Source organism: Lasiodiplodia theobromae (assembly GCF_012971845.1).
Source record: "Lasiodiplodia theobromae strain AM2As chromosome Unknown scaffold_7, whole genome shotgun sequence".
NCBI lineage: Eukaryota > Fungi > Ascomycota > Dothideomycetes > Botryosphaeriales > Botryosphaeriaceae > Lasiodiplodia > Lasiodiplodia theobromae.
The window spans coordinates 1,078,826-1,102,012 of record NW_023336563.1 but is presented as its reverse complement, the minus strand read 5'-3'; the positions used below and the strand labels follow the sequence as shown (position 1 = coordinate 1,102,012).

The following is a 23,187-nucleotide window of genomic DNA, read 5'->3' as shown; positions in this document are numbered from 1 at the left end:
CACCGGCAAGTATCCGCACTGCTGCCGATCTGTACGCCTGTATCACTTTCGCCATTTGGCTCGATCGGCCACGTCGTACTTTCGAGATCTTCCACCAGCTAGCGCTTCCAAATGAGTGACACATGGCCTCTAAATTAGCTCCATAACGACCGACAATGTGGGAGGCTGACGATCAAGGAAGCGATAAGGCATTCTATTTGTCCCCAGCCCACCGAAATATGTGGTCATGCCATAATAGCCCCTGGGTTCACTTGCATTTACGATATGCGGAAGATCAAGCAACGGTGCATAGATTGGCGACACTTTCGCCTCATCTTGCACTGTGCCACACATGTATGTGTAGGATCATCCATTAGGGAAATGGACAGCAAGGAAAGCCCAGTCGTCCCGAAACAATTTTCCTGCCACATTTTCACATGAGCCACGCAATCCACATAGTGCCACTCCTCGCTCCCCTGGTAGAAGCGACCATGTCATTGGATGCCAACGCCATCGCATCATTTAGCGCCTCGGGAACAGCCACCCCACTCATGCATGATCGATCGCGTTCTACGTACGACGCAAGTGCGGAGGGTCCAACCCATGCTTCTGGGACACGGGAAATACGGCATCATCGAAAGCACAGTCCGTCACGAAGTGACTTGGCTTGCCGCCCTTTGCCCCCTTGACATTCAACTACGTCAAGCCCTGCTGTTGCTCCAATCACATTCCGTTGACAGAGATCCGCACCTAATTTTGGCCGATCTGCCGCGGGGAGTGGGAGCGTGCTACAACTTGCGCAACACGGCTTGGGGATCATCGAGGAATTCAATCCTCATGCCTGCGTGCTTCGACGACGGAATACCGAGGCCGTTGAGCTCAGCAACCAATGAATCCGTAAGGTGGAACCTCTGTACGTAGCTCAGAAGGGGCATGTAGCCTCTCACGTGTTCCAAGAGGCTCTCCTGCACGACGCAGTGCAGCAGCACACGATTGGCCTCTCCGGCATGCCTGCCAAACTCTAGTAATATTCGATGTCCTTAGACAAAAAGGATCGGAGGTTGCGAGAAAGGATTGATCTCTAAATCGCGGTCGGGCGGAAAACACAGCAGCGTTAGTACTTTGATATGTTCGAGCAGCATTCTGGCTTACGTGCGTGGGTGGCACCATGCAAGGCGAACGCGGGTACTCGTATCACCACAGACCGTTTAGCGCGTGATGTAACAATGTCGTTGTGTGATCTGACACCCGCCGACCCCTCGCTCTGTGAATCTAGCATTTATAGGTAAATGCAATCTCCGTTCATAACCCCTTGTACTTGCTGGTCACGAAACAAACCCATTCGCATTGAAACCCTTAGCCTCGATTCGAATGCTCCATTCTGGTGAAAAGCTGCAATCAGTTTCGGACCATGGAGAGCTGCATGCGCATTGAGACACTCATTACCCGCCACGCCACCTGTGCCCAATTGGATCCTAATCACATCAATGGCTTCCGGATCTAATGCTGCTCGAACTGTTCCCGGGTGCGACTATCTGTGGTTACATTTACGATGCAACTAATTCTCTAGGAGGGGGCTTACAACTTTGACCCCGCTTTGATCGCTCCGTCGTACACACAATTGGTGGGGACTGGCTAGCGGCAGCATCAACGGAAGTTCTTAATGAGGTCTATTTCTTGTTCACTGTTGGCCCCAATCGATGTGTCCTCTGTCTGCAAACAATTGCTGTCAGCTATAGTTGCAGTCACTCCTCGAGCATACTACTTCTGCCATAATTCGCCAAATCATGGAGAGCCAAGAGACAACGCGCCTATTGTCCCCTCACGATGACAATACCTCTCGGAGAGCTACCTCCTACGCTCGAAGCGTCCTATGTGTTATTGCCATACTCTTGGGTAGTAGTTTGAATCCAAGAGGAAAATGTATGCTGACATGGAAATATAGGTGCGTTTCTGGCCTCGGCGGACGAATCTATGATGGTATCCATGTACAGCATCGTCGGCTCCGATCTCCGCAGCTTGCAAGAGGCATCCTGGCTGCTGATCAGCTACAACCTGGGCTACTCGATAGCACTTCCAATTGTAGGCGAAGTAAATTAAGATAGTGGTTAAATGAGTGACGCTGACATCCAAAATTAGTGTGGCAAGTTTGCCCAGATCTACGGCCGCAAGCATCCATTGCTCGTTATGTATGCATTGTTCGCCATTGGCAATCTCTGGGTGTACGTTAGATGCGCATAAGAAAAACCTCTGCAAGACAAACAATTAAGAACTGATGGTAAACAGTGGACTTTCTGGATCCCTCTGGGTTGCGGTCGCCGGCCGATTCGTCACCGGCCTTGGAGGCGCAGGCCTGATTGGAATCGTGTCAGTCATCATTACCGGTAAGCAGGCGTACAGCTCTACTTCTTACTGCATCGCTACTGACGACGCGCTGAGACATCGCGCATCCGCGCCAAATTGCCCTCTTTCGCAGCTACGTAACAGTCATTGCGACAATTGGGCGAAGCACTGGACCGCCGCTTGGGGCAATGCTCGCAGACATTGTCGGATGGCGCTGGTAAGAACATCACCATTTTGATCATACTAGTGCAACTGATTTAAATAGGGCTTTCCGTGCACTATGCCCTCTAAGCATATGCTGTGCCATCTTCATTGCATTCACCCTGCCGACAAACTTGACACGGGAAAGGACGCCGGAACAGGAGAGCAAACAGGGGCTCGCAGCCGTACGCGAGATTGACTTCTCTGGCATCCTTACCTTTATGGTTGCTGTTACAGCATTCATTCTCTTCATAGATCTGGGTGGGGATCGGCTTCCGTGGGCCCATCCTTTGACCATCGGTTTGGCGGTAGTCTGCGTAGTTTCCACACTCACCTTCGTCATGATCGAACGATCTTTGGCAAAGAACCCTCTCATTCCTTTATCATTATTGAAATTGAAAGTAGGAGGTGGATTCTACATAATCCAGGTTTTTTTGTTGTTTGGGTTGTTTGCGGCAAGACACTCCCATCCCGCATGATGGCTGAGTTGCTGACAACGTTACAGACAGTCACGAACCTGGTTCCTTTTCAAATCTACAGCCGGGCAGCCAGCAACACCGTAGCAGCGCTGCACATGCTCCCTAATACCTTTGGAATCGCCGTCGGGGGTCTCATTTCCGGCATGATGTTCACCAGGTGCGTCTTGATACTGAAGCGAGAGCAAGCCGATGACTGACCTTCCCCGAAGATATCCTCGCTACAAACTACCCACCCTCATCTTCGCCCCTGTCGGCATTGCTGCATACCTGGGCATTGCACTGCGCTGGACTCAGAGCCCAGACGACAACAGTGGCGTCAGTGAGCTTCAGCGCCACCCCTCTGGGCTCTTATTCCTCTTTGCACTCGGCATATCCTTCGGCTGGACGATGTCGGCCCAGTTTGCCGGCATGGCCCGTTCGACGCCACGGCGCTTCTCGGCTGAGGGAGTCACGGCTTACTATCTCGCACAGCAGGTCGGCTGCGTTATTGGGACCAATACGGCTGCCAAACTCCTGCGGAACGTGTTTAAAGAGAAGCTTCAAAATTCTCTACCTTCTGGGCGCGTGGAGGATCCAGGGTGGAACAGGAATGAGGTAAGTACACGTGATGGTCGCGTGACGTGTGTGGCTACTTCGCCATCGACGCTTAAAGATAATGGGTTTTGCTGATAATCACAGATCATCGAGGAGATCATCAAAGACGCAAGATTCTACCAAGAGCTTCCAAAAAGCATCAGCCTCATTGTTCGCAAGTCGTATCTTTCTGCGTTCCGATACATCCCGCGTGAGTTATTTTCCCTCAATGAAATATCATCGCGTTACTGATGCCGTGACAGTGCTTTCGATTTGTGCTCATGCCGCAGCGATCTTCGTACAGCTTCTACTACCCGAGACCTATGGTTACGAGTAAATTAATCCAGCCAGTTTCTGAGAAGTGGCGTTTCATTGTTCCGCGTATGGGTTAGAAAGGCTTTTTATCTTGCAGCCAATCGTTGGCCTGGAACTGTACACGGTAAAATTTGGGAATGATTTGCATTGCGCTAGGCAGGAAACAGGCTTGATGCAAGTGATGCAAGGTGAGCTGACAGAGCCGATGTTAGCGTTGCCCGATCTGAAGGGTAATTACAGAGGGTGGCTGCAGCCGATAGCTAGCGCGAAGAACAGCAGGGCTCTAGAACACAACGTAACTATGCCTCAGCTCTGCTTTAGAAAAATAATATATGTGAGTAGCTGAAGCTACCGTCTGGACGTGTATGTAGAAATTTAAATTCGATATTCTCGTCCGGAAGATAACTTTAATTGCCCATAATATGAGCAAAAAACAAATCCACGCTAGCCATCAGCTGCGAGAGGGGGCTGTAAGTCCGTGTTGATCCGCATCCTCCACCAACTAGAGTAAAGCGTTATGCGTCTCAAAGGCTTGGCTGTCTCTCTATCGAGATAGCCGGGCAAATCAATGGAACATGTATCACCCAAAAGTCAGCCGCACCAAACGCTGGCGGCATAATCATATATGAGGCGACATGCACGATTGGAGAGGCTGACCACATTATTGCGCCACATGCAAGGTAATTTCCTTGTGAGGCTGTTCTAGGCAGCAGCCTCCTGATATATTACACAGGGCGTTCCCGAGCTCTGCTTCTCAACATTCTCAGACCCACTCCCTCAACGTTTGATGCACTACCACCCATCTGCTGAATGGCTGACCCACTCTCTGTGTCTGCCAGCATAGCTGGGCTCGTTGCCTTGGCTGACATTGTTTTCATTCGCGCTGTGAGGTACATCAAATCCGCTAAAGAAGCAAAGGACGAAGTAAAATCACTTTGCGACAGCCTTCAGAGCCTCTCCGGCGCCCTCCATGGCCTCTCGCTCTTTGCTGCGCGGCTGGACGCAGAAGGCGATGCGGACGACTACCCAGCCGACTACCGGCTTCGACTCGTTCACTCTTGTACCCAGTTGCTGGGTGAAATACGAAAGAAACTCGAAAAACATGACCCGTCTGAGTCTGGTTTGAGGCGCGCACATTCGGCTTTGCGGCAGCTTATGTGGCCATTCGCAACACATGAGGTTAAGGAGATCCTAGCAAAAATTGAGCAGCACAAGTCTACACTAGTTCTAGCCCTCTCGGCAGATACTATTCAAGCGCTTCAAGATATTTTGTCAGCCAACCGATCTGTTCAGCATGACCTTGCGAAAATCAAATCTGCGATTGCCAAGCAGAAACAGATATTCGAAGCGCATTTATCTGCGCTGTATACGGAAAAAGAGCAGCGAGACACCTACGGCTTCTTTGGGGGTGAATCGCCAGAAGATCGACACAGAACCAGTATGAGACTTCGCCACCCCGAGACGGGACTATGGCTCCTCGAAGATGACGACTTCGTTGCATGGATTGACGGACGAAGTCCTAAGCTTTGGCTTACCGGCATTCCTGGGGCGGGAAAAACGGTTATAGCATCTGTCATCATCGAAGAAGCGTGGAAGCATGTCCAGATCGGCAAAATCGCAGTTGCGTATTTCTATTGCGACTACAAAGAGAAAAACAGCCAAGATCCCACCAAGATCCTCGGTTCCATTGCCACGCAGCTCGCTCAGCAAAGCTTAGAAGCGTTTGAGCTACTCCGGAACCTCTACAAAGAATGCCACCCCACATCCCGTATGCCAAGGTCTCCAGAGGCCTCTATGTTGGTCACTGCCGTTCAAAAAATGTGTGGATTCTTCGACGACGTTTATCTCATCGTTGATGGGTTGGACGAGTGCGGAGATCACACACGCGAAGTTACCAGCTTACTCCGCCAGACAGACCAGCTCACTAAGAGCGGCAAAAGGGTGAAAGTTTCCCTGCTCTCAAGGTCGGAAGAGGTGATTAGACAGCAACTGGAGACAGATTTTGTTCATGTCCAGATTGCTGCTCGCAGCGAAGATTTGAGGCTGTACGTTGCGGCTGAAATGGAAAATCGTATCATCGATGGAAGGTTGGACTTAAGCAGTGCGAGTTTGAAAGATGAGATCTTGAAGGCCTTGGTTGAAGGTGCAGATGGCATGTAAGTGCGAATGTATGTTTTAGAGTCGTTTGCTTGCTAACCTAATGCAACAAAAGGTTCCGCTGGGTAGCCTGCCAAATGGACTACCTTTCCGAGCAAACAAACGAATATGACATGCGAAGCGCGCTTAAGTCCTTACCTCCCAGTCTGGATGCAAGCTACCACAGAATCCTGGAGACAATTAATACTCGCTCCGCTCAGATACAGACACTTGTCCAGAGGACGCTGCGATGGCTCATCTATACCCAAGACATACTAGGCGAGACTGAACTCCGTGTGGCTGTTTCAATTTCGGAGGACATGACTCAGGACGATCCAACGCGGCAACCAACGATTAGAGCCATCATGACCCATTGTAGCAGCCTTGTCAGGAGGTCTTCAGACACAGCTCGTCTCGAGCTTGCCCATTTTACCGTCAAAGAATTCCTTACGACAGAGGCAAAGCTAGACATTCCAGATCTGGCTCCTTACATCTTCACGAAAAAAGCTAGCATGCTTGAATTGGCCAAGGTGTGTGTAACATACGCAACCTTCCCGGAGTTTGATCATCCCCTGTTCGGAGACTACGACCAATGGCTAGCTTGGATCGATCAATATCCCTTCAGGAGATTTGCCATTGAGCACCTAGTTGAGTATGCAGAGGAGCAATGGTCAGATCCTTTCATCTTCGGTAAGATGAAACAACTTTTCGGACCTCCAAACAACATGCACTTTCTCCGGTTCGCGCAAGATTACATGCTCCTGGAGCTTGCATACGCGTACCCAAGAACAGATAGGAGATTTCAACAAATATTACGCGCATCGCGAGCAGTGAAAGAGTTGTATTTGGCTGTTTCCTTTGAGAATGCGCCTTTGTGCAACTGGCTCATTGAGGGCGGATGCTCGGTTAATGACGTCAGTTTTCTCGGCTCACCGTTGCACTGGGTACTGTTGCAGGAACAGACTGTTGAGTTCCGAGTGTGGAGAGAGCTTGCCAACAATCCAGACAACCCGATACTGAGGATTAACTCGAGGACTTTGGACGTGCTGAGTACCATAGTCAAGGCGGGCGCAAATGGTAAATGCTGCTTCGTCGATGCAGACATAACCGAGCACTCGCTTCTGGCTCTAGTCCGAAACCCATATCAGGAGAAATCTCGGGTCAATGAAGTTGTTAGACTGCTGCTATTAGCAGGGGCGCAGGCGGACGAAGAATTCCTCGAAATTATGGACGAGGTACGCAAAGCAGGCAGAACACAGCAGGTTCGGGCAATTCTGGATTGTTTTCAAAAAGAGGACATCGAAGATTCGTGCAAGCATAAGTTTCTACACTTGTGCAAGCTTGTAGATTGCTACACTCCGCTTCACTGGTGCTACCATGATGGCGTTCACGATTCCACCGATCAACACACTCCTGGGTCATCTAATGACGTCGCGCTCTTTCATTGCGCAAGCTTCATGGATCAACCAGAAACCATTCGAGACATGCTGAAGGCCAAGCTGGTGAATGTAAACTCAACAACACCCGAGCGTGGCGAGACTGCTCTGCACGTGGCAGTTGAGCAAGGGTCAAGCTCATCAGCTAGGCACCTGCTGGACTACGGTGCTGAAGTCAGTATACGGGATGTATACGGAGAAACAGCGTTGCACAAATGTGCAAATATCCGCAGCGAATCCATGGTATCGCTTCTACTTGACCGAGGCGCAGATCCAGACGATCGGAATGTTGAGGGATGCACCATCTACCACCTCGCAGCAAGACAAGGCAATATTGACGTCCTTCGCATATTACTGAACCACCACGGCTTTGCAAAGTCCAGCCTTGAGGAGCAAAATGCCAGGGGACTAACGCCTATCCTGATAGCTACCAAGAAGTTCAATGAGGATTTCCTTTCTCTTTTACTTTCCGCATACGACGATCTTTCCGGCATAGAAGCAACAATTGGGTGGGACATCCTTGCTCATTCTGTCACCTCATCTTTGGAGTTCTTCAACTCAGTACTTTCGTCGAACATTAACGTTGGCCTACTGGATAAAAACGGCCGCAATGCACTGCACCTCTGTTGCGAACGCAGTGTTCGAAACGCGGCGGAAAAGGCTAGCATACTTATTGAACGAGGGATTGACGTCTGCTCTGTTGATAATGATGGAAAGACACCCGCTCATTTCCTTCTAAGCAAACCAGATTGGCAAGAGGAATCCGTTCTAGTATCACTCCTGGAGCTAACCATCACCCCTGTTTCTGTCGGCCTTGAAGACCTAGAAGGGAACACTCCCCTGCTCCTTTTCCTTGGCCACTCATTTGTTAACAGCAAGACTGTTCTGGCTCTCCGCAAACTTCTCGATCACGTCCCAGATATCATCACTTTGGGCCAGACCGGAAGATCCTCAATTGAGGTGCTTCTTGAACATGAACGGTGCGTTGAGCGATCGGAACCGGAACTCTCACAAGTTGCAGACCTATTCTTGGAGCTGATAAGTCATGCGGATGGCGTCACGTTGCTCTCAAATGAGAGATTAGTATCGCGTATGCTCGCATGGGCCCTCTGGGGGCTACAAGATACTCTAGCCAATCGGCTCTTGGACCATGCGGAAGATGTAGCAACCTCCATTCCAGGCCACAACGGCAACTCGCTCCTGGAGATATGTATTGACGCACAGGCATCAATTTCTCTGCTGAGACGACTGATAGCCAAATCCCCAGAGAAAGCAATTTCTGGGACCTTCCGGGGAAATAAGCGTACGCTTGTTCACATTTGCTGTGAGAACAAGAGTAAAACCAACATCAAGCAAATGAAAGAGCTGATCATCGCTGGAACCAACGTTGATGCCGTTTGTCAGCCGCACGGGATGACCGCTTTGATACTTGCAGTCTTGATGGGGAAAACCAAACACATCCAAGTTCTACTCTCCCATGGTGCGGATGCAACAAAAGCGGATCGCATGGGCTGGAATGCATTGCACCATGCCGCCTTCAGCACAAGTCCGGACTTATTGAAGGCTTTCAGGCCTTTCGATGTTCAGAACGTTGGTCCTGTCGATGTTACAGTGGCAACACATGATTCGATGGAGTACTTCCTGCCTGGTTGTACCTTGGCTCATTTAGTCTCAGGAAATGTTGCAGTCCTCAAAGATGTTCTATCGTGGGCCGGCTCAATCAATCTGAACAGCCGGAATGATAACGGTCAGTCACCTTTGCACCTTGCGTCAATCACCAACAATGTCGAATCAGCCCAATACCTTTTGTCAAGAGGTGCTCAAGTGGACGCACTAGATGATTGTGGCCAAACACCCTTGCATCTTGCTTGTATGTCTGGGTCACCCGCGATGGTCGAAGTCCTGATTTCTAATGGGACCGACATCGATGCTCAGGACGAGGAAGGATGCAGCCCCATTCACTACGCAGCTAAGCATGGCTTCGAAGATATCATCCGAAAGCTGCTGCAGTGTAGATGTAAACATCTTCCCGACAGTCATGGGAGATTACCAGACTTTGTGGCGCTGTGGTATAAGCATACCGGATTGTCCAAACTGATTCATCGTGGAAGAACAACTCATAAAGGTACGTGAATTGATTAAATAACTAGCACAAAGAATACGCTTTGCCATAGGGCGTCGCTCCTATCGACTAAACTTCAGCTGCGGAATCATGGCCATGAAAGCTGACACATTTCACAAACAGGTGCACTCCAAAGCGTCCCGTCAACTCGTGCACGCGTCTCTGGTGCTGACGAGGTTTTTAAAGACGCAATTGCGAGAGGAGACAGAGATATTATTATCCAGCTTCTTGATTCTGGAGCTGTAACTGATCAGGATCCCCTGTTCTGCTGCGGCTGCAGTCCCGCACTGTTCGCTATGCAATACCGGCGTTTTGATACTGTGACGCTCCTTCGGGGAAGGGGGTTTGCACTTTCAGGTTACTCCTGTGGACATTCACGATACCCTTGGGCATCGTGCTCACACCTCGCTCTCCGATTTTGCCTAGACGATAAAGAGCTCCGAAACATTCTCAGCCAGAGCGAGGCCGGTGACTTGCATCTCGGACACGCCGTTCATCCGATTCATTGGGCGGTTGGACTGCATAATAATGACGGCCTCATGTGTTTGCTGACGCATTACGGATGCACGAGCAAGTTCGATACCTGGGAAGACAGCAGACACCCCATCCTGGACATTGCAATCAATACCAACGCGGCCCGTGGGCCGTACAGGATAGGTGTAGATATACCAACGAAGCATCTACATGGATATACCCCCCTCCATCTCGCTGCCTATTTCGACAACGCTGCTGCTGTGGCTACTTTGATGCACTTCAATGCGGATATTGAGGGCAGAAACAGGAACCTGGAGACGCCGCTTCATGTGGCAACGAGGATGGGCTCAATGTCAGCTTTCATAGCTTTGATAAGATACGGCGCGAATGTTTTTGTGAGTGACTTCCGCGGTGGGACTCCAGTTGAGTACTCGATACTACTAGGAAGTCTCGAAGCGCTGGTCGAGCTCGAGAAACACGGTGCCAACATCTATACCTCGTCCACGGCCGAGAAGAGCCTTTTGAGACTAGCTTCAAAGTCTTCTAGCAATGAGGTGCTGGCTTACCTTCTATATCGTGGCTGCGCACAAATCAGAAATCGTTTCGGAGATTTCCCAGTTGCGGAGTCTTGGAGCGGGGGGACTCTCAGACCTTCCCTCCTTTTGAATACCGCAATGGTAGCCAGTATCAATCCGGATCACATTGATCAAATCGGCGCCGCATCAATTATTCTAATGGAGAGAGTCTCCCTGTTGAAGAAATTGTGGAAACGAATGCCGTCCGACTGTGCAGCTCGAGGCACGATCAACAAGAAAGCACAGCTCTCTGAATTATCACCACTCTGCTATGCAGCATTTGTGGATAGTCCCGAAGCGGTAGATCTACTCGTACGCCTCGGAGCCAATGTTGATCTTGAGGGTAGCGATGACGGAACACCTTTGATGGTAGCCTGTAGGACGGGCCATCTGCCCACAGTCGCGGTCCTCGTACGTCGTGGAGCAATGGTGACATACTTCAACGGAGAGAAGACCCGAAGCGCCCTCATTGCTGCAGAACACTTCCCGCAAATTCAGCGATGGCTTTTGGTGGATCGGCACACAGAACAACCGAAAATCACGAACACTTCGGGTGACTCAAATCAGAGCAAGAGGGAATACTGGGCAGGCCTCCAATCCTTTCACGTGCCATTGACACGTCAATTTGGGCGGTTCATTCACGAAAGTACAATCGACCATTTGCTTCGTCTAAGGAGACTGCGGGAAAGCTTTGAGGGAAAAGTCTTGAGCTGGCCAGCTGATGCTGAACACCCTTTCATTGTTCTTTCATAGTAGTTTAACGTACCGTATTAGGTGGTAGGCACTCTCTAAATGCTACTCAGTCACATTATGCTGTCAAAGGGCGGGATGTGTTACCTCGGGCAACTCCAACGGCGTGTGTCTCTCACGCAGCAGTATTTAAACTTGACCCCGACACGCCTGAGTATTAGCTATACTATATATTGCAGACTAAGATGTCTATGCAGAAATAATTAAGTGTTTACACGTGACCGGACTTCGGAACTGATGAAGTCAATCAGCCTAGTATAAAGTCTTGACGTTAACTTCGCTTTTACCAAAAGGCAAACTAACTGATTAAGTCTTCCGCCTTCCGGATTGGGCTTGTTTGAGCAGGAAATACGGGTATAAAAGTGTTTTTCTTAGATAGAATTCTAGCAACAATAATCCAATCTCTTTGCTTCGCCCAATCATCCTAAGCTTCTTCCTAAACGTCCATATCCTGTATCACTACTAAAGCTATAAACCGCTATCAGCTGGTCGAATCCCAGCTCCTTCACATTGTAACAGCCTACGTTGCCTTGAACTTTAGGGTTCGTAGTTATAGTCGCTTTCGGGATTATCTACCTCTTGTTTGGGGCTTTTCAATCTCTTTAAGGTACTCAACAAGTAGCCTTTCAACTTCTCTGTGGCCATGTCGCCTGGCCCAAAACAAACCTGTTTCCCCGTATTTGTCTTTTGCGTGTGGCTCGATTCCCGGCTCCTTAAGCAATCTTTCCACAGCTTTTGCATGGCCATGCTCTGCCGCCTCGTGTATTGGTGAACGGCCATGCTTCGTGGCCTTCAAGTTATAATCCACTTTCCTGGTGTCCAACAACCGTTCAAGGATACCTTGCCTGCCGCGACTCGCTGCATACCACAGCGCTGTACGGCTCTTGTCATCTTTGGAGTCTATGTCAATTCCCTCGGTATCCAGGAGTTGATTGGCGGATTCATCGTCACCCCCCTTTATCCCATAGCGCAATGCGTTCTCGATAGTCCGTGAAAATTTCCGTTGGGATATCAATGGTAGAAGGATACACTGCAAGCAATCTTCGCGGCTCCCAAGACCACTCCTCTCAAACGTTTCTTGAATTTGAGAGAGATTCGTGTTGGTTATACGGAACTCTCTGATGTGCTTAGCAACTAGCGTCCGTCCGCCAATACCATTGATGATATTCGCCATTGTCAAAAAGAAGAACGAGTAGATTTCTTGGACAAAAAGCATCGCAGAACTGGAAGAAGTTGGAAGTTCGCAGAAAGCTGGCTTTTCATGCAGGGATACGACGCCGCAATTGGACATCCCAAACAGCCGACGCCAATTGGCTCCGTCTACTGCTAGATCACGGGACGTGTATGGTGAGATCTGGCCTTGGATAGCCCCTACTTCCCTCAGTAGTTTCCCTCTGATTGGCGTTACCCCTATGCCCAAGTACTCCATGAGGTTTAGGCTGTTTCTTTGAGGCAGGAACAGACGTCGAAATGGCTTTTCCGGATTGCAGGGTCCCTCATCATCTTCATGGTCATCTTGCTTGTGGGCATTTTCCAATCCGAGATTCCAAATCCACAAGCTCACAATAGCTTCAAGGCTAGGTCGATCAATCTGCCATCCTTTGGTGTAGCCATTCAAGCCCATCTTTCGTTGCAGAGTCAAGTGGAATTGTGATTGAAATCCATACACGCAAGGGACGGCCCAAGAGATGGTGGATGCCTCGTTCCATCCTTTCTCGAGTTCGAAGTCTGCAGTGAAAAGGATTTCTGTCGTAGATTCGATGGCCTGTGCGAGGCTTTGAGCCATACGCCGGCCAGCAACGTGTTCATCCCGCCATGAGCGAGTCAGGTGCGCAAGACGCGCGCGGTAGAGGACCGCACGGACTAGATCGGGCAATTCGGTCACCCTGTTGACTGTGGAAGGGTTCTGGAGCCATTGGCGGAATTGCGATTCGATTTCTAGGCCCTCCGCAGGTAACCGAAGCCTAGAAGTATGCTGGTCGACTGGGAGAACAGCTTCCTTCAAGCATTCAGGAATTACTCTTCCTATTAGACTGAACTCTCCCAGGCGATTTAACTGTGTCCCTCCCTGGTTGGGAATGTGCCATTTCTTGCATTTTCCATCGACTGCGAGGTACGATGCGAGCCAGCTAAGTTCGTGTCCCTGATATGTGTCTAGACCGCCCGAGCCTTTGAAAAGTAGATTGAGGTCTTCAGGCATTCGTTCGGTGCGAAGTAGAGCTCGAATAAAGCTCATAAGTACGGTCAAGCGGAGTTGGGCAACAGCCACAGAGGAATGACATGCTCTCAAGCCAATGAATTGGATTACGTACCCCATAAGCGTCAGGAAAAGACCTAGAAAGACGTGGGGTATGGGGGCCGACTCTTTTGATCGCCATGAGGTCGTGTATTGGTGAAAGGTTCCCCTATCATGCGTGTATATGAAGGAATCAAATGCTTGATCACCAACATACTAAGGCGCGGGCTGAATCCAGAATACCCTGGCCCGGTGCTCGGTCTCATCGTTTAAGCTTCTTCTGAAAACACGTTCATCAGTGCTCCTCTCGATCATGTCAGCACATAATCCGACTCCGCAGGATAGAAGGATCGTTCCAATTGCGGCCATAGGCGCCGCATAGGCGTCCTCCACTTTTGATTTCCCAAGGCTGAGCACGGGCCTGGAAAGGCCTGTCCAGGCCAACACAGCAGATTGCAAAACACTTCCAAGTACAATGGCGGCGTAGAATCAGCCCTGACTGCGCGATTTGATACCAGCGTTGAGAGAGAGATTGGGGCTCGGGGCGAATTCCTGGGGGGATCGAGTTCCATCCACTGCTCCGTGCCGACCCCGTCTCGTCCTCGTCTGTCTTCTTTTTCTTCACCTCGTACCATTCCTGTTCTTTCTTGAATTTGTGTATGTACCCCTGAAAGAGTAGATTCCGGCCGCTTCTCTGTTCCTTCTCGGGTTGAAAAAATCATCCAAGGCCGATTCGGTATCGAAAACGATCTCCAGAAGCGAGGGCATTGCAGAGCTCTTTCCAGGTTTAAGTCCTGAGAGTGAGCCAACAACAACGAGAGAAACAGAGCTTATCAGAATCACACCTAACCTCACGAAGAAAAAGGATACCACTGTGAGGCCGGCGGGATGCTGTGAAGTACGAGGATGCGTGGGAATGATAAGCTCATGTGAGTGTTCAACAATCCTCTCCTTTGCGCCTTTGGAGAATTCGGTTTGCAACAAAGCCTGGCCATGTGATTTGACCGTGTCTTTTGGAACCACGGCCAGGCTGTGGCTCTCAGGGAGGGAGCACGATCCGTACACTTCAAAAAAAAAAATGAGATTCTTCAGCCTATTCCGTGGGGCTAATTCATCAGGGGCCGCTACCGGTATCATTGGAGTCCAGAGTCTGGCCCGTATGCGCCTTTGTTGTTGTTGTTGTGTAGGATCAGCTTGTGACAATAATAGGGCGTTTTTCTTCAGTCGTATTCCTTTAATCGTTTCCCCAGATCTTGGGCGCCAGACCTCGGTTCTGATGACTTGACAGACGGCATCGGCTCGGACTGCCCTCTGAATTGGTGATTTCTGGAGCCACGGTGCGCGCAATATAGACGCTACTCCCTTGACTACCCCAGAGGCAGGGAGCAATAGTGCCCCAAATGTTGAAACAATCGTCATGAACAAAGGCTCCCCAGGGTATGCAATTACCGTGGAAGCAAGAAGAGTCCGTCTTAGTCGTTTGATGAGTTTAGATGGTCTTGTAGTTTCACTTCCGGATTATAAGGTCGTTCTCCCAATGAAAGCCTTGCCTCGGCTCAGATGAACACATGCAGGGTACCAACACCATCATTGGATGTGGAATTTGGCCTTGCTTACATGACCACCCTATAGGAATCTGGACCTTTCTCCTTATCTTTACTTCAGCTGGAGCTGAATGGCCGCCATCCATGATCTTTCACCGGCAAGCCACAAAAGGACCTCCTTTCTCGTGGCTGTGATCCTGATTGGACCAGATGTATCTTTTTGCTGAGCTCAGCCTCACTTGCACAGCCTAAGGGTTTCACCGAACGATCCATATCCACGGTGCACAATAGCAGCAGCATCTCACAACCGTGCAAGTAGGTTGCAGGGGTAACGCACCAGCCGCATGAGGTTGACGAGCCGCAGCACTTGCCTGGCGAAGAACTAGTTGTTGAGGCAGTCGAGCGAGAGCGCTGCCTGGCATGCGTTGATCGCGCCGCCGCAACTGCCATTATTCCTGCTGGACCCAGAAGCAAACATGTTTGCAAACACGTAAAGGCGACGTTCTCTGGCTAGCAAGCACACAAATAAAGATGAGACTCCATGTTTGTCTATTATCATTCGTCGGCCAGCTCGACTGCAGGCTAGGCACTGCTATACCATGGCTTCGGGACTCCCAGTGTTGCAGAGAAGGAGGACGCACATGACGTCAGCGAATGAGGCGAGTAGGCCGTCGAATCTGGGGAGTGGCTGAGGTCTCTGCGTTTTGCGGAGCGCATGCCACGGTCGTACTGACACTTGGAGTCCTTGGCCGGAGGATGGAGCTGTCTTTGCGCTTTGTTTTTATTCCTTATTTGCCAATGATGGTTGCTTTGGTGTGGCGCTGTTGGTATGCTGGGCGGCACTGGTATCTGTCGCGGTGGTGGTGGTGATGGGTAGGCTAGTAGGTTTATCGCATTGTGCACACCAGTTTCTTACATAACGTAGGGGACTTTAAAGCCCGAATGTACATCTGGAGGAAAAATATGTAGAAGCTACTTTACGCGATCTATTATTAGATATAGCTATGATGAAAGAGAAGCCCTTAATCACATATGAAGTGAAGTAGCTTATATACACTGAGCTGGCTAAGCAGTCATGGTACGACAGACAGATAGCCTATCTTCCATTAGTAGCCAAGCTTGAACCCACCCCAGTTTAGTTTGTGGAACACGCCGTCCGTATCGTACTTGTCCCTGATTTGCTTCATCTTCTCAACATTACCAGGAGCAAATCCGACAAAGACGTCTTGCCAATCGGCAGCGTCGCCCATGTAAAGGAACTCGGAGGACAGATTCTTGGCCTTATTCGCTGCATGGAATTTTTCAATCAGTGAGCGGCTCCAGTATGTCATGCGCAGATCATCCTTGCTCGAAGCCCAGCCAGTGGAGAATTGCCACCCTGCAAATGTTCGTTAGTCTGATGATTAGCGAGGAATTTTGTTGACGGATACATACAGATATAAGATGCATCATCATCGAGGCCCCACGTGTTTCCAATTCCGTTCGTCTTGGCCACAGAAGCAGCAGACTTGGGTGCCATGTTCAACACAAACGTAGGATACAGGCCTTCAACATCGGCAATGTCATCAACGGCGGCTTTCCACTGGGTGTACATGTCCCAGATGGCATCGAAATCCGGCTTGATGGCATGATGACCGGCGGAATTTCTATATGTTGATTTAGAGGCTTGACGAATGGTGTATACCAGCGTAGAGACTCACCTGAACATCTGGAATGGCGAATCGAGGTTGGCATGCCATTGCGGCGGAGTCGTAACGTTGTTGATCCTCTGCACGGCAGGAATGGACGAAAACTCGGCAAACTTGGAGGGAGGGGATTCCGTGCCTTCTTGAACACCGAGGATCGATGGAGAAACTTCCTTTGTCGTAGCGTTATAGGTGATCGTGATGACTGCGCCGGCACCAACCGAAGGATCGTCGTGCAGAGCAAAAGCGCAAACAGCTTTGATGAAATCTGCAACCGTACTCTCGTTGAATGCCTGGATCGTGGTGCTGATCTTGGGGATATCGTATGTCTTCGACACGAATTTTGTTACCACCCCAAAATTGTTAGCACCACCTTTCAGCGCCCAGAAGAGATCCGGATTGCAAGTTGAGTTGGCGACAACCTGAGTGCCATTACCCAGGACCACATCATAGCTCATGACGTTGTCCATGGCATATCCGTATTTGTTGGCGAAGTAGTGCACTCCACCAATCAAGGAGAGACCTGGCACTCCGATCGACTTGAGCCGACCGCCGATCATGTACTTTCCGACTGCTCCAAGAGCGCTGTAGGCGTTCTCCCAGCGATTTCCAGGCCCAAGTTCAACAAGCCCTTCATCTTCCAGGATCTCCAAGTGATCGAGTCCGTTCAAAGCCAGCAAAACTCCATCGTCGATGTTGTTTGAGCCAGCGTACTATCTTTACGTAAGCGAGAGCGGTATTCAAGGGCTCTTGGTCACTTACGTTCATATGTCCTCCACCACGCACCGCAAAGTGGGCTTGGTACTTGTTGAAAATGGTAACCGAACTGGCAACTTGATCCGCGTTGGTCGGCTGAAAAATGCAGAGCGGCTTCAAATTGGCTTTCATGTCCCAGTAGTGCGTGGCCTCAACTGTGTAGTTTGTCGAGTTTCGAGTGAGGAGGAGGTCTGGGTACAGGGTCGCCAACTCTCCGCAAGCGCCCTGGGCGCCAGAGCTTGTTGCGTTGTTTGACGCAGCCAAAGCCGTGGCAAAGATGCCCAAGGCGGTGAAAAGATGAGGAGGTGCCATGGCTGTCTGGAATGTAGGAGCTGATTGTAGATTGCAGATACTGTGGATGGAAATCTTGGACTACTTCTTTTATATCTTTCTTTACTTGCAAGGCACAGCTATCCTTCTCGCAATCCGAACATTGAAACCCGAATGTCTTTTCCGTTAGGTCGTATTCGCGGCCCATCTTCTACTGTGGTTGGATAAGCTCGCACGGACCATCGTGCCCTGCCACTTGATCCCTACTTCTAACAGACACCCATTCGAACCTTGTAGGATTCACAGTTGGGCCAGAGCAGTCATGGTACTAGGCATGAAGCTGAAAATGCCTGGTCTCAAAAACGGGAACCATCACATAGCCTATTAATCCCATTCATTTCCTCGACTTCAGTCGCTCTACCAACTCCTGGGTAGCTAAAGAGTAAGCATACTAAGAGACTACACGCCAATCCAGATCCACTGTATACCCCTAATCTCAAGATTTGCGGGATGTTTCTAGCCTAAAGGGGTGCACGGCATGGTTAATCATCGGCGAAAGTGGCCGTAGCGCGTGGTGTCCTCGAATCCGAATTACGAGACACGAAAGAACCGGTGGGCGAAAGTGGTTACCCTTGCTGCTGCGGCTGACGATGACGATGATGATGATTATGAATCTATAGGACGTCATTTTTACCGGAGGCAGCTGTGTCGAATGCGGCCGGCTCCCCCGCTTCCGATAGACCCGCGTGAGTCCAAGCGAGGCAGCCAAGTCCGACCTGCTCTCTATTTATAGCTTCCATGCGCATCCAGGCTATGACAAGACAAAGACGACGCGAGGATAACAGATCCAAATCGTGATTCGGATGATAAGTCGCGCCTCTATTGGCTAGTCGGACGCGTGTTCGTACTGCCCCAGCCTCAATTGCTGCAACCGGCGCCGCGAATATACGATCTGCAACAGTTAAGCTTAAAAGGAGACACATTCTGATAAAGTATAGGCGACGGATCGCAGCCCAGAGATAAAGTTTGCGATGCATGGGGCGATCAATGTGCCTGAAGGTCGCATATCTCACTTCGCCCATCCCGAAATATGGGCCTCTCGCCTTCAAAGAGCGCAGCCTTGGGTACACATGACGCCACACCACACCGCGCCACGAATTCTCAAATGGTTCATGAAACGAAACGAGCCATCTCTAATTTCAGTAGGGAAACATGCGATGCCTAAATTGATGATGATCTAGGTTTCTCATCGCCGGCGGAGAATCTCGAGCGCAACCTACCACAAACCCCTCTTTCCAAGACTTGTCAACTCAGCCACACTTCAAGTCGTTCCACCGGACGGCGACATTGAAGTTTAACTCCTTTTCTTCAGTCTATATGATGGATCTACCCCGGAAAATCATCTGACTTTCATTGCATTACCGGCCCCGGCGTACCCACCACCGTTCTCTCTCAGCCAGAATCGGTGGCTCCGATCCCGTTGGCAGAGCAGGTCTGGCTAATCTCAAAGTGTCTCCGAGGACTCGCCCCTAGAGTGAAATAACTAATTTGGAAAAGCATTTTACCGTTCGCAGTGTCTACCCTACGATGAAGTGCTATCATTCGTAGCTGTAGCGATGGCACTTGCGTCATGACAGCAAGCCACTATCAGTGGCCAGACAAGTAAGAGTGAAGTTAAGCTGGATTAATACGCCGTCCAACTTCTCATCAGCCAGAAACCCGCCAACACTGAAAGGTTAGCCGGGCTAGCAATATTTTAGGATAGTTTTGGGCTCAGTAGATTGCTCCCATTAAGGGCTTACACGATGAGCCACGTTTGACGAGGAACAGGCTACGCTAGAACACTTCTGAATTTCCCGAATAGGCTAACTACCTGGCGGTGCTAAGAGCCCTGAAACAGATAGTCCCGGCCACAAACCCCATCAGCGCCATAACATAGGGCCGTCGCGGCGAAAAAGTTGGAACCTGTCCGATTTGCTCAAGCAAGTCTCGTACGTCCAGTCTGAGGCGCTGGGGATTTTGAGAAATATTTAGATCAACCACGCCATCGTCAATCTGTTGGGGTTCCTCAACCTGTTCATTGTCGCCGTAAGAGCCAATGTCAGCATTGAGTTGTGTGGCTCTACTTCCGGTGTTGCTACGCCAGCGTTTTAGTATGTCCCTAATCAACACGGTGTGATTCATCAGGGTGATGTTCTCGATGGCCAAAGTCCTCTCTTGATTTCGTGTGAAATGGGTTAGTCCTTTGGCGAATTGCTTGACCTGGTCCTCATTGAGTTCTTTCCCGAATCGGAAACGCATGTCTAGATATTCCATCTGGCGCTCTCTAGGAAAACTAGCACGAGGTGTAATCGGAGGAGATGCTCCTGCTCTGCCTTCTCCAGGTACTCTCGAGGCCGATATCCACACGTGGTCCTCTTTTGGCAACCGGCGGTGGAAGAGGACTGGACGCTGATTTTTGTCGCAAAACTTTGGGGCGTTAACCAGCTCCTTGCGAAGCTCTTGGGAGGTGAATCCATGATTGCTTTTGAGCTATTGCAACGCGTGGATGAGCGCTGAAGTGAAAGAATCCTCCCCAGGAAATGCTGTCACCTCATCATGATCGCAAGCACCGAGAAACTCGAAACAATTGTCGCGTGGAGAACGACCTTGCAGAGATCCGGCTGAGCAGCAATCGAATATGACCAAGATATCCGCTTCAATGTCTGTAATGCATGACTCGGCGATGTGCCAGGCGACCTGGTTGTATTGACGTTCTTGATCTCCTCTTGCTTGCTGGCTTGAGCCGCTTTGAACTGATTAATCTCCACTCAAAATGATTGTGACGGAAGCCTGACTTACTTGGTAAGATGCAAATGGCCCCTAGTATCAGACCCAAACCCATGTCCTGCATAGTAAACTATTCCAAGGTTGGGGCCATCGATTTCGTGAGCGAACTGGGCCAGCGCCAGTTTAAGTTGTGTGTGAGGATTTCGCCTAGTAGTGTCCAACACTTCCTCCCGTACGTCGAAGCCATATTCGTCCTCGAACACCCCCTTTAGTCGAGCGATCTTCGCAATGTCAGCACATAGTAAATGTTTCAAGCCGTAATGGCATACCTCGCTAGTCACATCCATATCGGACTTGTCCCATGAGAACAGAAGCACCTTGGTTTCAGCATGTTCGACTGGCTTTGTCAGTGGATTATAGCATTCATCGAATGTTGCCTGAAGTTTCTCTAGTGACAAGGCTCGCGGGTCCGATATTGGCGCTGTATCGCGGCGATGCAGACTGTTCTGCGATTCGGTAGGACCCTGGCCTGCGTCTGTAGGTTCTGCTGGTGCTGCCATGGAGCGATCGTGATTTGCAGGAAGTTCCTGAGAGGCGAGACAAATTAAATATGCATGCCAACCAGACGGCGAGGTCGTGAGGCTGAAGAGTGATCACATGGCTCCCTTCGTTTTGTGGCTTGACGATAAACAAAGCCGGACCAGGGCGGAGCTGAATTGTCTCAGTACAGTCAAACCAAGCGACGAGAAGGCTGATCTCACAAAAGTCTGTCTTGGTGACAGCGCCAATGAAGACAAGTTTTAGCTTTCTTTTCATGCAAGGGTGGTTGTACAGATAAGCCGCAAAGCGGAGTTCAGACCCGAAGCCCCACCGGCGCAAGTGGGGCTATTTCGAAGTGCCCGACTGCCTTCCGCCACTTACCTTCCATTTGCACATCTCCCGCATATGTGGGTAACTCACGGGTATGAAAATGATTGGTTCAAAGTCACCCGATGCATCACAAAGGCTGCTTCCAATCGAATCTGCCTCGTATCAGACGGTGGAACTAACTGTGTACAGGAAGCCTTGTACGCACCGGTGAATGGTTGCCTTGTGGTATTTCTTTTTATCTCACTGCTTGAGTTGCCTTCTTGCTGCCTGATGGCTTACTACGTCTGAATCGGCAAGTAAACAGCATTAATAGAGATCAGACCGCATGCATCAAGACATTCTTGATTCGGCAAACTATTTCTGGTAGATCCTGAGCCATCCTAAGCATGCCTTCCAATGAGCCTGAGCAACCGCAGAACCCGTCTGTGGATCAAGCGCCCAAATATCCAATGGAAATCGACGGCGAGGCTGTAACTTGTGAACATACAAGGCTCAATGACGTAAGAAAAATGAGACATGCGATCTGAACTGTACTGACACGATAGTAGGAAGCCAATAAGGGCTCGAAGAACAGGTCTTATGTCCCGGAAGCAGTGCAGGGAAAGGTAAGTCGTGTTCCTATCTATAGGTAGTTCCGTCTGTTCACATACGGGGCAATAGTATCCGCAAGGCTTCGATATCAATGAGAGGGCGTGGCTGAAGGACCCGCCTGGACCACCCGGAGGATCAATGGCCGTAACCATCACAGATGCACAGCGTCACCCGGGAACCAGGAAGTGGCAATACCAGCTGAAAGATCTTGGGGGCCAAGAGGTCACAGATAAATCTGGGGAAGTTGGTTGGTTTGAGGAGACAAGGCTGAGGAGGGGTTGAGATGGTCTGTGCAATAGAATTCAGCTTGCATGCATATGTGAGGCTGGAACTTCAGCCTATTCATCTGCGATTTGGAAGCGGCGCCGCTTTCCTTATAAAAGCAGCTTAGAAACCCTCAATTGAACAGAATCATCACTCTTCTGTTCGTGGCAATTGCTACCACGACTCAAAATGCCACCTTTACTCCCATTTTCCAACCCAGACTCGAAAGAAGCGATTGGTGACGCAAATCCGGAATCGCGCCAACTCTCAAACACACCAACTCTGACAGAACAAGTTATTTCGCGTGGTAAGCGATGCACTGAAACATATGATACCATAGATATATCTAACCCAGGCTTAGGGTTCACTTGGGTGAAACCGCTGCAAATACTCAAATCATTCTCAGCACAATTGAGAACAGAAACAGAAAAAAGCAACAAAATCAAAGTGAGGCAGCGTACGTATCATGATGCTCGTCATATCATGTTGCATTTCTACGGCATATTGCTAATACAGAATAACAGTACAGGCCTGTCCCAATGGATACCCACGGTTGGCAGCATTCCTTGACAGTGATGAGAACTTCATGCTGTTTCGCCGCTTTGGATTGATCCAGACTAGACTCCTGCTCGATAAACAGAACGAGCTTCAGAACCTCGAAGAGCAGCTCGAAGAGGAGGACTCACGTACGCCCCAGAGATTTCTCCATAGCGGGGAAGTGGGTAGCCAGGATCCCAGTGATCGAAAGAAGCTCTTACGGAGTATCGAGATCAAATTCAACGAATATGGTACGATGGTTGACCTCATAATGTGGAAGAG

General features: G+C 49.9%; 3 protein-coding genes across 3 annotated transcripts; 2 read left to right on the top strand and 1 right to left on the bottom strand.

Annotated features, from left to right (window-relative positions):
* Positions 1-1,766: 1,766 nt before the first annotated feature.
* LTHEOB_2988 (MFS transporter) lies at positions 1,767-3,912 on the top strand (the record flags this gene model as incomplete). The annotated part of the gene is made up of 8 exons (XM_035511860.1): positions 1,767-1,875; positions 1,925-2,061; positions 2,119-2,201; positions 2,266-2,363; positions 3,033-3,159; positions 3,212-3,596; positions 3,681-3,786; positions 3,839-3,912. 8 exons carry the CDS (start codon positions 1,767-1,769, stop codon positions 3,910-3,912), a joined length of 1,119 nt encoding a protein of 372 aa, XP_035363714.1.
* Positions 3,913-5,330: 1,418 nt separating this feature from the next.
* LTHEOB_2987 (uncharacterized protein) lies at positions 5,331-7,820 on the top strand (the record flags this gene model as incomplete). The annotated part of the gene is made up of 4 exons (XM_035511859.1): positions 5,331-6,046; positions 6,103-7,261; positions 7,520-7,636; positions 7,734-7,820. 4 exons carry the CDS (start codon positions 5,331-5,333, stop codon positions 7,818-7,820), a joined length of 2,079 nt encoding a protein of 692 aa, XP_035363713.1.
* An 8,449-nt stretch (positions 7,821-16,269) lies between these two features.
* LTHEOB_2986 (FAD binding domain containing protein) lies at positions 16,270-17,916 on the bottom strand (the record flags this gene model as incomplete). Its single annotated transcript, XM_035511858.1, has 4 exons — positions 16,270-16,541; positions 16,598-16,809; positions 16,864-17,561; positions 17,611-17,916. The coding sequence occupies 4 exons, from the start codon at positions 17,914-17,916 to the stop codon at positions 16,270-16,272; spliced, it is 1,488 nt and encodes a 495-aa protein (XP_035363712.1).
* Positions 17,917-23,187: the final 5,271 nt, after the last annotated feature.